The sequence below is a fragment of the Dacryopinax primogenitus genome (genome assembly GCF_000292625.1).
Source record: "Dacryopinax primogenitus strain DJM-731 SS1 chromosome Unknown DACRYscaffold_6, whole genome shotgun sequence".
Lineage (NCBI taxonomy): Eukaryota > Fungi > Basidiomycota > Dacrymycetes > Dacrymycetales > Dacrymycetaceae > Dacryopinax > Dacryopinax primogenitus.
This window is the reverse complement of record NW_024467203.1, coordinates 1,064,793-1,080,738: the sequence shown is the minus strand read 5'-3', so window position 1 is coordinate 1,080,738 and position 15,946 is coordinate 1,064,793. Positions and strand designations below refer to the sequence as shown.

At 53.2% G+C, this 15,946-nt stretch overlaps 6 protein-coding genes across 6 annotated transcripts; 5 read left to right on the top strand and 1 right to left on the bottom strand.

Moving 5' to 3' along the window:
* Positions 1–126: 126 nt before the first annotated feature.
* Positions 127–1,164, top strand: DACRYDRAFT_21505 (uncharacterized protein). The gene is made up of 3 exons (XM_040772424.1): positions 127–189; positions 238–624; positions 675–1,164. Exons 1-3 carry the CDS (start codon positions 182–184, stop codon positions 979–981), a joined length of 702 nt encoding a protein of 233 aa, XP_040630177.1. The 5' UTR covers positions 127–181; the 3' UTR covers positions 982–1,164.
* A 2,463-nt stretch (positions 1,165–3,627) lies between these two features.
* On the top strand, positions 3,628–4,545 carry DACRYDRAFT_106446 (uncharacterized protein; the record flags this gene model as incomplete). Its single annotated transcript, XM_040768270.1, has 3 exons — positions 3,628–3,767; positions 3,814–4,200; positions 4,248–4,545. The coding sequence occupies 3 exons, from the start codon at positions 3,628–3,630 to the stop codon at positions 4,543–4,545; spliced, it is 825 nt and encodes a 274-aa protein (XP_040630176.1).
* Positions 4,546–5,412: 867 nt separating this feature from the next.
* Positions 5,413–5,960, top strand: DACRYDRAFT_115483 (uncharacterized protein; the record flags this gene model as incomplete). Its single annotated transcript, XM_040770013.1, has 2 exons — positions 5,413–5,716; positions 5,774–5,960. Coding segments are annotated over 2 exons (489 nt in total), but the record flags the coding sequence as incomplete, so codon positions are not given.
* On the top strand, positions 5,950–6,844 carry DACRYDRAFT_21503 (uncharacterized protein; the record flags this gene model as incomplete). The annotated part of the gene is made up of 1 exon (XM_040772423.1): positions 5,950–6,844. A coding segment is annotated over one exon (588 nt), but the record flags the coding sequence as incomplete, so codon positions are not given.
* A 932-nt stretch (positions 6,845–7,776) lies between these two features.
* On the bottom strand, positions 7,777–8,553 carry DACRYDRAFT_21502 (uncharacterized protein). The gene has a single exon (XM_040772422.1). The coding sequence runs from the start codon at positions 8,357–8,359 to the stop codon at positions 8,168–8,170; it is 192 nt and encodes a 63-aa protein (XP_040630173.1). The 5' UTR covers positions 8,360–8,553; the 3' UTR covers positions 7,777–8,167.
* A 1,363-nt stretch (positions 8,554–9,916) lies between these two features.
* On the top strand, positions 9,917–11,223 carry DACRYDRAFT_115482 (uncharacterized protein; the record flags this gene model as incomplete). The annotated part of the gene is made up of 2 exons (XM_040770012.1): positions 9,917–10,262; positions 10,332–11,223. 2 exons carry the CDS (start codon positions 9,917–9,919, stop codon positions 11,102–11,104), a joined length of 1,119 nt encoding a protein of 372 aa, XP_040630172.1. The 3' UTR covers positions 11,105–11,223.
* Between the last annotated feature and the right edge of the window lie 4,723 nt (positions 11,224–15,946).

The window sequence follows — 15,946 nt, the reverse complement described above, 5'->3', positions numbered from 1 at the left end:
TATGCATCGTGTTGTTCATCCCATGGAGTCGGATATTTTGGAATATATAACACGCTCGCCCTAGTCGTGTGGGGCGGTTGGAGCATATAACCCCAGCGAGGTGTTGTCCTTCATCACCCCTCTTAACCACCCCGCGACACCTCGACACCCACACCCAACAGTAACAGTAACAACAGCTCGGATGGCCCGGTAAGCCCCTCCTCCCCCTTCCCCCACTCACCCGCTCACCCCACACAGCATCTTCTGCATCCCCGGTATAATCTTCCTCCTCCTCGCCCTCGTCCTCTCCATCCTAGTCACAATCTCACTCCCCTCCCTACACCCCTTCGACATCACCCGTGTCACGTTCCTCTCCGGGCTCGGCACCATCTCCGGAACACCGGACAACGTCTCCGGCCAGTTTAGGTTCGGCATATGGGGTTATTGTTATCAGACGAGCACGACCAGCGGGTTTGACTGTGTCCATACCGGACATGGGTATGCCGTCACCGTGGCTAACCAGCAGGGGGGGACGGAGACGGTAGGAACGAGCTGGACAAGAGGGCTTGCAGTGCATGCCGTCGCGTGTGTCGTTACTGGGATCGCGTTCCTCTTGTCCTTCAGCGAGCATGTTACTGTCACTCTGTACGCCGCCCCACTCACCTTCACAAGCCCTGCTAACCCCACACCTCTAGCGTCTCCTCTCTAACAGCTTTCCTCGCCGCTCTCCTAACACTCATCGCCTTCGCCTGCGACATCGCCCTTCTAACATGGACGCAGCACCAGATGTCCCAACTCAACATCAGCGAGCACACTTCTCCCGGACCGGGGTTCTGGATGACCCTGGTCACGTTTATCCTCCTTCTGTTTGCGGGATGTACGGTCTGTTTTGGACATAGGCGCGAGAGGTACGTGAAGGGTGGAGCTGGGGGGGAGTATGCGATGGGAGGCGCGCCGTGGTGGAGGAGGCAGCAGGCGAAGGTTCGCCCGGCGGCGGTATGAAGCACTGGACTATGGTCAGCAGAGTCGACCACGAACTGCCTGCTTGGTGAGGAGGCTAGGCCATACATACACGTCTTTCTCTCTTTTTCTAATGTGTTCGTGTTACGTCCCCCTTTACTCAAGGGATGACAATCGCTACGTCTACATCTACGTCTACGCTAATAGTCAAACTGTTATTACGCGCCCTGCTGGGAGAGGTTCTGCTACCTTCATGGTAGGCAGTACTATTTCCGTGCTCTCTTCCCCTTATCAAACAGCCGCAAACAGCCGAGCCCGAGGCAAAATCGGGAACCACAAGGTTGGCGAACGGCTTCCATCCAACCCGCGCCCTCCTCCGAGTCCTCGTTCGTCAGTCCGAGCGTTCATGCGCGTTTCGTGCCGTTCGTGTCCCAGCCCTGGCTCGAGGGAAGAAGGATGACGTCAGTGTCTTACTCCGTCTCACTTGATAGGGATCACGTGTCGCCTGACCCTTCGCACCTCGCACCTGAGGCCTCTTAGCCCAGCCTTCTCGTACTACTAGGTGCAGGTGGGACATGGCCTCGAACTTCCTCTTTTTCTCGAAGCGCTTGGACTATGGACTGGCTTGACTGGCTGTACTTGGCTTGGGGACTCGGGGACTCGGGGATAGCGGGCTTGAGTGTCTGTTCCTTTTTGCGATGCTTTCTGGTCGCCGATGGCTGATCGCGTGCTACTACTACTACTACCAATACTAGTACCAGTACAAGTCATCGTCGATCCTGTACAAGTCAAGCGCTTCAACTTACGCATCAAAAGGCTTCCAAAGTAAAAGATCTAGAAGAGAAAACTTGAAGTCCCTCCCAAGCCCCTGGGCCCCTGGGGTCCCCTGTCTCTCAGGCTCTCCCTCGATCACGAGCATCAAGACCTTTCCCTCTAATCCCACAGGGCCACGCTTCGGGCTCGCCATTTCAAGATGGTCTCTCACTCTATCCCCTGCTGCTCAAAATAATCTCGGCGGTGCAGCTGACACCTTTTAGTCTGAGCCGGCGCTCCTCAAGTGCCGTATGGTACATACGGTAACGGTATATAAGACTGGCATGGGTCGACGCCTGCCAGTGCTTCGCGTCTCCCCAACAAGGTACGACAGGCCACCCAAATCAGCACCGATGGCAGCGTAAGTCCCTCTTCTCCCCCCAGTACCCCTAACCTCATCCCCAAAAACAGCGCATTCTGCATCCCCGCAATCATATTCCTCTTCCTCGCTCTCATCCTCTCAATCCTCGTCACCGTCTCCCTCCCCTCCATCCACAGGCTCGACATCGCCCGCGTAGACTTCCATTCCGGCCTAGGGTCGATCACGAACCTTCCTCCGAACTTTGCAGGCGAGTTCAGGTTCGGCATATGGGGCTACTGTTTTACGACGTTTAACACGCTTACGGGGTTTTACTGCGTGCACACGGGGAGCGGGTATCCTGTCACGTTTGCAAACCAGGTCGGAGCGACGCAGACTATACATTCGAGTTGGATTAGAGGGCTCGCAATGCACGTAGCGGCTTGCGTCCTTACTGGTATCGCCTTCTTCCTCTCTTTTAGCGAGATGGTCCTCGTAACGCTGTACGCTCTCATCCCCCCCCCGGCCGCCCGGTACGAACTAACGTGAAACCCAGGCTCTGCGCCATCTTCTGCCTCCTAGCACTGCTCCTCTCCCTCGCAGCTTTCGCAGCCGACATCGCCCTCCTCGGCTGGGTACAATACCAGCTCTCCCTCCTCAGCCCTCTGAGCCAGAACGCCTACCCCGGTCAGGCATTCTGGATGTCAATGGTCATCGTCATCTCCCTTATTATCGCTACTATTACGGCTTGTTTGGGACATAGGGCCGAGAGGAGGGTGAGGAGGAAGGCGGGACAGCCTGTGTATCCGACGTGGCGCAGGCCCGGGAGGCAGGAGAAACCGCCTGTGGTGGTCTGATGGGCTCCTAGGCTTCTGGCCTTCTCTCCCTCATCTCTACGCTCCCGTTGGGCGAACCTTTCCCTTACCTGACTCATTACGGACCGTACGATCCATTTGCCCAACATCTTATTCAAAATTTGTGTTTCCGAGTCAAGGTTCCCTGTGCCTACGGAGACACCCATTATTACGTGATAAGACAAACTGTAGCGTGTGCCCTGTGGGCAAGTCGACCCACATTTTTCTGGGATTGGAAGCTGGCCAGACTCGTATGACCTCATGTTGTCCTTTCTGGTGCTGTCACATGCCTGTTTTTCCGCCCAGTGGTCCAAGCCTTTTTCCGTGGCTGGCCATCAGAACCTGACTTGCTTCTTAATATCCAGCATAAATCGCTCTATACCACCTTCTTCTCCAACTCAACCAGAAATTAAGCATTACTAGTACTTATTAGTAACAAAGGACGAAACTCTCGCAGAAAGCGCACAAAACCCTTTTGGACGCAGCTTTCCGGGGTCCGCAGCCCGACCATTTATTCTCTGCGTCAGTCAACTCAGGAAATCGCCTGGCAAGGCTTAGCCTGCTCGCCCCCTCCCTAGGTATCCCGGCGGGGTTCTCTGCTGACCATGCGTACCTCGGCAGAGGCTGAGGCTGAGGTCTGCCGTCCGGTCTCAGATTGGGCTTGCGGAAGAGGGATATAACCCGCTGAGAGTTGGAGTGTGGGTCTGCTGTGTCCACTACAACATGGGCGATCGGGATATGAACGACCACGGGATGAATGCTCGTGGGGTGAACAACCGCGAAACGAACGATGGCGAGATGAATCACGAGATGAACGATAGTCCAGCCGACTCAATAGAGCAACCTATCGACACGATGGCCACGTAAGTCCACGCCACGATTCGAAAGTACAACGCTCACCCCCCGCAGCGTACTCTGGATCCCGGGGATAATCTTCCTCTTCCTCGCCCTTCTCCTCTCTATCCTCGTCACCATCTCCGTGCCCCCGATCCACCGATTCGACATCACCCGGGTACACTTCTTCGATGGCCTGGGCAGTATCACCAACCAGCCTCCGGATTTCTCGGGCGAGTTCAGGTTCGGATTATGGGGGTACTGTTTTACGATCGACACGTCTGCCGGGTTTCACTGTGTGACTACCGGGAACGGGTATTCGGTCACGTTTGTAAACCAGGCCAGGGTGAGCGAGACTGTCGGATCGAGCTGGACTCGGGGGCTCGCAGTGCACGTCGTGGCGTGCATAGTTACTGCCATAGCTTTCGTCCTCTCCTTCAGCGAGAGAGCGACCGAAAGGCTGTACGTCTGAACTCGCCAGCCATTGGCCAGCCGCTGATCGCACCCAGGGTCTGCTCCGTCTTCTCCTTGTTCGCGACGCTCTTCACCCTCGCAGCATACGCATGCGATATCGCCCTCCTGGGATGGGTGAGGCACCAGACGGACCAGCTGAACATCAGCCAGAGCACGTATCCCGGGCAGGCGTTCTGGATGACTCTCGTCATCCTTATCGTGCTTATTCTTGCGACGGTTACGAGTTGCCTCGGATATCAGACAGTGAGGAAGGAGGGGGGGGATGGAGGGCACCGAAGAAGGGTACCCTGGCAGAGGAGCGAGAAAACGGGAAAACCGCCTCCAGCCGTGTAAGGGCACATAACTCTGGCACCTTGTCTACTTTTACGGTCAGCGGATATTGCCGCAAGCAACGAGAGACGCACCTGATATTATCACGCGCGCGCGAAAATTTTCTTTCCCAGTTGGGCTATCATTTTTTGTGCGTAGAGAACGTGCAAGTTAGGAGAGTTGCCGAGAACCGCGCGTTACAGGACACGATTAATTGCCAAGTGTGCTTCTGTTGGATGTGTGCAGATAGGCAAGTCGCCAGCAGTCCATGGGATTGAGTCTGGTGTCCTCACACAGGGAGATGCCCGCCGAAAAACTTACGCGTCCTCTTCACAGAATGAGAACGTAGGATGACTGGTCTCGTAGGACCGGAGTTGATCCCGGAAGAAGCATTAGTCGGCGATGTGCGGGCCGAAGTTGACTGCCATAAACGGATGGGTCGTAGAAAGATTGTCAGCTCACGTGAGCAAATTGGGGATGAGGCGACAACCTCTCCTTTTGCATCTTCACCGGAGTAAATACTAGTACTCCTTTTGACAATGATGGTATGAATAGCTGGAGTAGATCATGAAACGAAGGGGCACCATTGCAACGTGTCCGGCTGCGCTCGGCGATAATAGCTGCCAGAGAGCCACGCAAACCCTGCGGCTGCGGCGGTGCAGAATTGAGTCCGCCAGGGTGCGGGGAGTCATCGTCAAACAGCGGTGACTTACATGAGCGTTGGCGCGTCGAGGGCAAGGGAGGGGTTCTCCTCTCGACCACCACCTCCCCTCCTCCTCGAGTCAGCATCGATACCCTTCGACTCATCGCACATCCATCCATCACACCGTACATCCACGTATCGCTTTGCAACTTGCATCGAACAATCTCGTACATTGTCGTATCGAAACGATGGCGCATTACGCGAGCTATTTTGGCTCAGTGGAATGGGGTGTCGGTCTAGATCAAGCATTTTCACACCGGTCAAACGAGCAACAGCAGCAGCAAATCTCAAACAACAATGTCAAGACCGACCTTGCGTTTCTCTCTGACTCGTACGCCGCAATGCGTAGCGCACAATGCGGCAGTCAGATCATCACAAGTTCAAATACCAGCCCCATCAGCTTGGATGTGCCTAGTCTCTCCCTCGCTGACATCATGGACCCATCCTTCCTCAGCGGGTTGGATAGCACTTCGCTCGAGATGACCTCGGATGGTATGACCGACTCACCCTCCGAGGAAACTGACGTGTCTCACGAATCGATTTGGTTAGGTATCAATCCAGACTTGCTCGCCTCCTTCAACCCCTATCTTTCAACCGATTGGAGCTCGGAGCAGCCACAAACCGTGGTACCGAGTCAGCTCTGGCGTAGCTCCAGCCCCACATACGTCCAGCCGAGCTCGTTCGACCTCGCCAGCAACGCGCTCGCTGCGGCGCTTCCGGGGAACGACCTCGCCGCTGGTAACCACGATGCCCCAGTCAATCATATCCCCGTTCAGTCTGCTGCGGAGCCAACTCCTGCATCTCCTATTGGCTCCGACAATTCTGCTGCCGGCTCGCCATCGGACGAGTCATCCACGTCACCCGTTCCAGACGTCGCCATCAAGACCGAGCCCGATCTTGAGCTCGAGGACGGCAGGGCCATCCGTAGCCTCCCCACTCGCGCATCAAAATCCCGTCGGCGGATCCCGCTCGACGCACCCATCCAGCCCCGGAATTACAATGGTCCCAGCCGTACCGCCGCGAAGCCCTTGCCCAAGGGATTCGAGAAGGCGCTTTCGATTGCACAAGCTGCGGGTGTAAAGCGGAAACTGGAGGCAGACGATGAAGAAGACGATGAAGAAACGACCGAGCTTGTCCGCACAATCAAGGACAAGGTAGCGCTTAAGCGGGCGAAGAACACGCTCGCCGCTCGCAAGTCCCGCGCACGCAAGGCCGCGTATACCGAGGAGCTCGAGCGCTCTATCTCCGAGCGCGAGGAGCGCATTGCCGAGCTTGAGCGCACGATCCAGGAGCGCGATGTCGAAATCCGCGTGCTCAAGTCGCTCCGATATGCCGAAGACGCATGAGCTCTTCGTCCGTCCATCATCTAGCTTGCAAGTCAAGCACCAACTACACAGTAGCGGTCACAGAGTTGAAGGGGATAGGAGGGGCGCGTAGCCGAGAGGCCGTGAGGACGATAACGACGACGACGACGAACCTGCGCACGGACCCCCATCTCACGGACCTTGCGTACATCTCTCACCTTTTCTTTCGGTCTCACGGTTTTCTTAAAAGTCTTACGACACCACAACCACATCAATTGCGCCCCTGCATCTCGCACCACTTCACGCCTCGCACGACATCAAGCCGCGCGTCGCGCACACGCCGACCGCACACTCGCACCACCAACCAGCCCCGTTCCCCCCTTTTCGCTCAAATTCAAACGTCGGTACACTTGTAGTCCTAATTTCTTCTTCTGTTGCGTGTTGCCTGGTTTTTTTTTCTGCGTTTCTCCTGTTGCTTGTTCTCAATGTCATTCCCAGTATCTCCTAGGAGGAGATCTCCGCGAAGGAGAAATGGGATCAGAGTACGCGTTGTATTTGTATAGCACCACCACCCAGCCAGTTGTAGATACTGTAATATCCGCCCGCGCCTTTGCTCCCACGTCGGAGACAAATAACGGGAAAGAGATAGCACCGTCCCACACCTCTCTTGGCATCGATTCCTTGCTCCGAATGAAGGAGAACAGGGATTGCGATGGAAATAAATTATATTACAATCTGCAAATCTCTTGTGTGGGAGATGTGATGCGGGATGATGATGAGATGATGAAATTCAAATTACTTACGGTTCCCAAGCGTGGGTGCTGATGCCGCTGTACAGGAGCAGTGAGGATGATATATATCGTTCGATCTGGGAGTGCAAGGTGAATGATGTCCGTCGTCCTCATACTTGATACAACGAATGGCTGCTGTTCCTTTCTCGATCGTGCGATCCTTTCGCATATTTTGATACTTGATGCCGGATATGCCATCGGGGACAACAAATGGGCGATCGCAGCGCATCGGACAACATCTCGAACTGAGAGACAACAACGTCGAGCAAGGATCGGTGTCGTAGCGTGCAGATGCAGGCACTCAGAGTTGCGTCAGCAGTGGGAATTGGTGAATCGACAAGTTGGGTGCCAGGCGGTTGCTCAGGTGAATGAGTATTGTTGCAATTGGTGCGTCAGGATGGCTCATATGCACATCTTGAGGCTGTAAGCTCCGACTCGCCGGTGTCCTTTGGTCTTGTCCTGAAGTCGTACTCGAGTCTAGACCGGTGGTAGGCAAAGTCGGGCATCGCAAAGCGTAGGCGGGTGGGAGACATGACGGCTCATCGGCTTCTTCCTCCTCAGTTGAAAGTTCGCCTCTCATCCGTAGGTGTACAGCAAATTAGGCTCCCTCCAACCCTCACCAGGGGTTGGACAGCAATGCACCTGGATTGACGTAGTTACGCGGTTAGTTTGGGGCGTTAAAATCCGCTGTAAGATATTGGGGCCCATATAGCTGGGTCGGGGATGACTTGTCGTCGCCTGGTGCCCCAGATACCTATGAACGTGACACCAAGATGGACAGCAATGCCATGACCGGCTAGCGTTCATAGTGCCGAGTGCTCATTTGGAGCACGAAGATGTGTATGGTGCTAAAGGTCGCGTGCGCTGTTGTCAGGCCTTTCGGAGAGATCGGATCCTGAGACCGGCAGAAAGGAGGAGCCTGTTATTCGATCTGACTCGGTCGAGAATTGCGACGCGAGGTATCCAATATTGTCCTCATCGTTCTTCCTGCAAATCCGACCGCCGTTCCTGCCACGCTGAACCTTGAATCCCCGGAACATGCCTGACGGTCAGTGGGTGATGGGTGATCTGAAAATAGCCGAGCCAGGTGGGGACCATAGCCCATCGGAATACGGTCGACTTCGAGGTCCCGCACACACGAGCGCAACGGTTTCCCCAGTCGGTGGTAGCCGCCCTCCATGCACTAGCAGTGTGTACAATATCCTTGGGGATGATTGTACGCGAAATAAATCGCAGGTAGGTTCTTTACCCAGTTTGGCGATGTTTGTTGTTCAAGTCGGCGAGGTTTTTTGCCCACGTTGGCAAGGTTCTCGAAGGTCGCCCCGGCGAGTTCTGACGGCTGTCTCTCTGCCTCTCTGCCTCACCTCGGCTTTGAGCTTCGCTTACCCCACCTTGCGGTTGTGACTTATCCTGGTACTCGAAGGAAGGTTTGAATCGAAGGGCAGCGTTGAGGGCGGATCTCGGATTTGCACGAAGAGCAAGGGGATAAGCGCTTGGAGCCCGAGGCGAACCCGGCACACATACAGCTGAGTTGCTGCCGTCCTCGATCTGAAAAGAGCGGACTTGAAGGGGCAGCAGTGAAACCGGGTGGGGGGGGGAACTCGCCAGAGAAGGAGCCGGGAAGGGAAGGAGCGCGGAATTGCCAGGGCTAGAGCATGCCGATAACGACGAAGCAAGCCAAATGAAGAGAGAGGCGCCCACAGGAATGTACAACGAACGTGCTGGGATGAGTACTGGGATGACTGGTTACGATAGTGCAGTGTCGTTCGACGGACGACGCGGGGAGAGGGTGCCGTCTCCCATTTCGGTCGCTGCTGTTGATTGCGGCGACGAGAAGCAGTCAGGGGGTCAATCTTTGATCCCAAAAAACTGGAATGACGTCGTGAATGAATAGGATAGTTATGGAAAGGGTTGAACACTTACCCAACACGAGGCTGGATGCCAGCGAGAGCGATGGGCGTTTCTCAAGGTCCCTGGATGCGCTCCGGCTCAGGATACACGCTACTCCCACTTGGAAGGACAAAAGCACCGGCTGACATCACCTAGCTGTCTGACTGGACTCGGGCAAGTGGGGTGCACGCTGAGAACGCGTGTTGCTGATCAGGCTGAGAGCGACCAAGGTGGAGAAGCACCGCTCCTGTAAATAAAAGCTACAAAGCTACGACGCTCTGACCAAGGGAGATGCAAACTGATAACGTGAAGTGATGACGATTGAGAAAAGGGATCTGGGGCAATGTTGTGAACTAGACCAATAGTGATGTCACCAGTACATTCTACCCGACAAGCTGTATCGTTATGATGAATGATAAGAACGTGTGAAGACTGCAAAGGGCCATCAATGAAAGCTGGATGTATGCGCCATTTCGACAGCGCTGTTGAGGAGGATTCGGCCACGAGGCGTGAGTCACGGAATGTCAGAGAAAGGAGGCAAAACTGAGTGAACAATAACCCTTTCCACAGTTCATTCACCCCTCTCTGCGCCCTCTTGCCGCAGGAAACCGACGCCCTTACTACGCCTTCCCTTTCCGACCATTCATAAACCCTAGACGAATACCCGCGCTCTTTCGTTCTCTACCACCACCTCCCCACTCCCAATAATGCTACGACGAGATTCAAAACCAACACCGGCCATACCGCCCACAATCGCTCCCTCTGACCTTGTAGGGCTCACTGGATCATACCTGCAGATGCGGAATGTACCGCAGAACGTAAAAGCCCGTATCGAACACAACATGGGTCGGGGTATCGCACAAGAGCTCAAGACGTACCATCACCCCGGCATGGCAGAGGAGCAGGGCATCCAGCAGCCTAACTCATCGACGATTGCTCTTGCACTGGAAGATCTTGTCGAGACTGGGACGGTGTCGGACGAACTGAAAGCTGCGTTCGAGGAGACCACCAGCCCGTTCTCGGGCGAGCGCTGCGGTGCTGAACCTGAAGAAGGTCTGTCCTGCTTCTCCCCTATAGACTTGTTTATTGACATATGGTCGCCGCGCTCTCCGTCGCCTGCAGACGCAGTTATCCGAGATTTTTTTGACCAGTACACGAACGAAGGCAGGTCTGATCTGATGATGTCGCCGCATGAACTGCTATACCCGTGGAACATAGGAATCACCCCCCCGTCGCACGTCCTCCCCTCCGCCCCTGCCCCTGCAGTACGCTCAGCCGCCCTTCCTCCCCCAGCACCAGCAGCGTCCTCACAGACGAGCTCCAGGCCGGGAAAAGGACGCACGCCCTCCGGCACCCACTCCGATCTTGTAAAGCAGGACCGCCCCTCTCCCTCCCCCTCCGCTTCCGCCTCTCCGATGGTCTCCACCACCCCGGTCTCCGACGGGAGGGTCTCCCGCCCCTCCCGTGGTAAACGGCGTATCGCCCTCGACGCGCCTATCCAATCCCGGACATACCACGGCGCTTCGCGCACCAGTGTGCGAACTCTCCCACGAGGATTCGAGAAGAACCTCGAGCCGGATAAGGTCGCTGGTTTCAAACGTGCGATCGAGGCTGTGGAGGAGGGGGACGATGAGGAAGATGACCGAGACCTGATCGAGAATGTCACGAGCAAGGTCATGCAGAAACGGGTGAAGAACACGCTCGCGGCACGGAAAAGCAGGGCGAGACGTGCAGAGTACCTCGAGACGCTCGAACGGCGTTTAGCCGACAAGGACGAGAGGGTACAGGAGCTCGAGAGGGTATTGATGGAGAAGGAGACGGAGATTCAGGTGCTGAAAGCTATCCTTTACGAGGATGAGAACAATGATGAAGGGGAGAGCGAGATCGACGCATAATCCCCTGATTCTCTACTTTCACCTCACCGATGCTTGGAGGTTTGTATCTTTTACCTGGATCTTTACTCTCATCAATCTCATCCCCGTGCGAGAGACGTACGTCGTAGCGTACATCTCTTGTAGCATTACTGTACTCATCTCTGTCGATCTCTCGTTCAAGACTGCCGTCGAGAAATCGAATCATTTCACACTGTGCATGCATGTGGTAAACGCTGTGTTCGGAAGGGGGAAGAATATCCGCCGTTTCTCCGGTGAGACACGGTAACTAACCTGCCGCCGATCACTTCGATCAGGTTTCAGCCGAAACATAATCGCTTACTTTTCAGTTTAACGCCCCGTTATATAACGAGCCCGTTGAGTCAGGTCAGTATCAAGGTATTACTATCAATATTCCTAGTCACACGGGCAATGTATTATGTCCTTCGTCTCCAACTCAATCAGTCCTGACTTAGAATAGCAAACCTGTCCTTTGATCGGAACCGATCAGCGACATGCGTCGCTTAGAGGTTCTATTGTTTCTATACATCTCGACGTATTATCCCTGCCATTTCGAGTCAATACCCGCGCGAGAGACAACTATTCATTGGATTCGTCCGGTCCTGATTCTGACGCTGTACAGTTGCTGCGCATCCCAGAAAACGGACTTGACGTATCTGTGCTCCTCGATCACTCGCAGGGCATGCTCTATTGCGCTCTTCTCAATGCTTTCCTGATCGGGACAGACGCACCCACGCTGACTCTTTCTTTCCCGGAGGAGATAGAGATGATGAAGGACGTCGTGTCCTTGTAGAATACCCTCTCATGGTACTAGAATGGATTGGAGCTGGTGTTAACTGTCAATTAACATATCGATCTTCACTCTTGGGCGACATCAATCTCAACGAAAGGGAATGGCATAAATATCGCGAAATCTTGACAGAATCAACCAGGACCCACAGCCCAGTCTTCCCCAAACCGGAAACCTTTTTCACGCATCAGAGCGAGCATACCACACCATGCGCATCGTATACGGTCCTATCACAGCCCTTGTCGCCGTCCTCGCAGCAGCTGGGTTCGCCGCTACCTCACCGGCAATGGGCCTGCCGCTCCCCGACGCGTGGTGCAACGGAGCGCATTGTTTTCCATACAGCTATATTGGGAATGAAGTGACAAATACAAAGCCTTGATCGGTAGCTAGGCTGATCCTCTGCCGAACACAGCAACGCCGCTAATGGTAGACTTAGGAAAGAGGAAGAGGACAATCTTGTGGTCTGATCCGACCTCGCCTCGCCCACCTAGGTGATCAGTCAGCCTCGGTCATCTGGGCCGATTCCCGTTACTTGATCTTCTGTATTCTCCAGGTGTATTTCCTCTTATTCATGTTTTTGACAAACACTTTTGAATCAGGTAAATGCGTTTTCTAACATTCTGGCGGTTTCCCCTCCTGCGAAGACCGTACATCTGCTGTACTATGATAACTGTATGGCCAACCCGCCACGGACAATTCTCCGACTGAATCCTCAATGAAATCCAGACTGCGAACTGGTGGGACGGTGACGAACGTTGTTGCTGGAAGGCGAGCACCACACAGGAACACGGACAGAAGTCAAATTCAGATAAAGCACAACATTGGGAACCTCATGTTCTAACTCAGCAGCTACAGTGAGATCGACTTACGTTCGCTGTACATAATTGTACTGAATGTCATGAACATCTATGTAAATACAAACAAAAAAGGGTAATCGACCAGAGTAAGCATTGTGCAGCCCATGAATGAATACAACGAAGTCATATGATAATCCTAAGATACTGAGAAGTGACAGAAATTTAACCCATGCATCCAGGGGCGGTTCCTTGAGGACGCATCTTGCCCTACACGTGAATTGGTGGCAAGAGTCCAGGAAGGGAGGGGGCACCGTGCGCCTTACCTTGCCAAGTGAGAGAAAATGTTTCCCTGACGAGCGAGAGCGGCCAAGCGTTATACTTCAAGTCTCGGAGAGTTTTTTGTTCGCATTCTGAGAGCTGCTGCAAGTTCAATGTGGTAATGCGCGACCATGCCTTCAGTGAAGACGACTTCTCCTCTACGAATTTGGTGGCTAGGGTGCAACATGCAATGAGTGTCGTATGACAGGATGATAGTGGAGGAGACCGAATTCCCATGGCTCTTGTATGCCTTGCCTGCTCTTGATCTTGACGAATTATAGGCTCCAAGCAAATCAGATAGACGATAGCAGCGATCAGCACTTGGTCGCTCAGCTCCGTCCGAATTAAGATATCCATGCACCACATCAAAAGTGGCTCACTAAGCAGTTCATGAGGAAGACACCGACATGTAGGATCATACCAAATTTGGGTTCCATAAGGCTGGGGATTGCCGACTTGTGTCGTTTCGGGGAGCTGTAACAGCACATCAAGCCAGGATATCAGGTCCATTCGATCCAGCAGGGGTCGAGGCAGCCGAGCAGGATTGTTGCTCAAATCTCGTTCAGTCTTCATATTTTGCAGTCTCACTCCCGGCTCGAGCCGTGGCATTGGCGCGGGGGCCAAGTGCTTCGGCTCTCTGCCCGGGAAATATAAATAGTGCGAGACATCGAGCAGTTGAACTGATCGCTAGTTTTAGCACATCCGTAGTCACAAGGTGGCGCAATGCTTACAGCGCAGCCCAAACTTCGTTCGAAGGTCTGGAAAGGGTTCACTGGGTTGTTTGAAGTGCCTCCATGTACTGGCCAGATCCCTCTCTACTCGGTGGAGGAGATTGAAGTCATATTCGACACGGTGCCATGGTATAGGGGGCACATTGCGAGGCAAACGAGGGGGCTCAGTTGGCACGTCGTGTTCAAGAGAAATTCCCGCAGCAGATGACGAAAATGATAGAGCTGATGTCTCCGACTTCCTACGCTTGTGCTCTTTTGGTGAATCTGAATTCTGGCGTTTCCGTTCGAGTGAAGGTGGGCACGATCTTGGCAGGTGTTCGGGGGCTTGGTCGTCGTCCATAGGACATTCTGAGATAAGTTTCTTCCCGAAGGGATCGTGCGAACGGAACTCCGGAACTTCAGGATTGCTTCGAGTGACAGACTTGCTCTGCACGGAACGACCAGATGATGGTGTCATGGGTTGTGATGGCGAATCAGTAGAGCCGCTTTCAGGACTCGAAACATGCCTTTGGGGAATGGGAACAGGCGCCGAAGGATGGACATGCTCATTCGAGTGCATCAGTGTTGTACTTGGGGGGAGGCGCGTTGCAGGCGAGCGAAACCCGGACGATTCGGTCGAGCTAGACCGGAGCACACCGGAGGGGACAAGGACAGGGCCAGAGAAGCGGTGGAGCTCAACTGCACGTTCGGGCTCCGAACTTGCTACGGAGTTAGGATGCAAGGTTTCATGCGCCCTTTTGACACCATGGCGGGCGGAGGAGTCGGAGAGAAGATTAGGACTGGGCGGAACGGATGATCGGTATTGTACATCGGAGTGCCATGCTGGATATCGTGGTTTGGGTATAGATTGATTCTGAGATGTTGAATCTGCTGAATGGTCTGCTAATACACTTAATGTAGGAGAAACATTCGGATATGGAAGCACGCCTGGGAGGGGAGGTACACCTGCTTCATACATAGTTGCCGATGGATCGGTGGTCTGTGATGCGACGTTGCTGTATGTTGGAGTGTGCCAAGTCAAACAAGTCAAAGGGTGGGGTAAACTTGAGGATCCAGGACGGGAGATATACTCGTGATTTCGTCTACTTGAGCGTAGGACGCATAGCGTACGGTAGGAAATACATTCGAATTGTCATCACTTGCTCCACGCATTTCAGAAGGCGAAGGCATAGGTGCGTGTTTGTTCCAGCGTCCCTTTGAATGTCTTTGGTTGAATGGGCTAGGGGTAACGACCGTAAGAATACAGTAGTATACAATGAAAAGGTAAAGATGCCGTACCGAATATCAATATGCGAGTCAATACGCAGAATTTAGCGAGTTTTACCTCAAATCCCAGGAGTCGCGAAATATGATCAAACAGCTTGTCCAGTTCGAAACCAGAGCGCTCGCCTATAAGGAAGGCCGCCGGAGCAAAGGCTGTTCAAGTCGGGTAGTCAATGTCGTGACACCCCTCCATATCATTCAGTACGACGGTCTGCGTGCCTGGCTGCGTATATGTAGTTGACCTAGGGGCTGATGAGAAGGGCTTTGAAACCAATGATCGGCGTCTGTATTACGGTGGTCCGGCTACAGATTCCTGCGCGCATACCGTAGCTTCTGTGAGGCGATGACTACGTCCGGAATAAATTAGATAGTGAACAATTAGAACTGACATAGAAATTTAGCCATATAGTCCGAAGTGGGAAGGACGAAAGCGGTGAATGGATTCAAACGTCTGTTATCACGTGCCGATCACTCGAATATATTATAATCGAAATCGTGCGAATTATCCACGGAGGTACTCTGGTATGGAAAGCCGATAGTCCGAGGTTCCAACGGGCATTGCCTCCGTTTGTACACAGCCGTGTATGGATGATGAAACAGCACCTAACCCGAATAACACTAACCTGAATATTTCATGCACCTTAACCTGAAAATTATATAACCTTAAATAATAAAAGCCTTAGTAATAGTAATAGTAATAGTAATAGTAATAGTAATAGTAATAGTAATAGTAATAGTAATAGTAATAGTAATAGTAATAGTAATAGTAATAGTAATAGTAATAGTAATAGTAATAGTAATAGTAATAGTAATAGTAATAGTAATAGTAATAGTAATAGTAATAGTAATAGTAATAGTAATAGTAATAGTAATAGTAATAGTAATAGTAATAGTAATAGTAATAGTAATAGTAATAGTAATAGTAATAGTAATGGTAACACTGAGT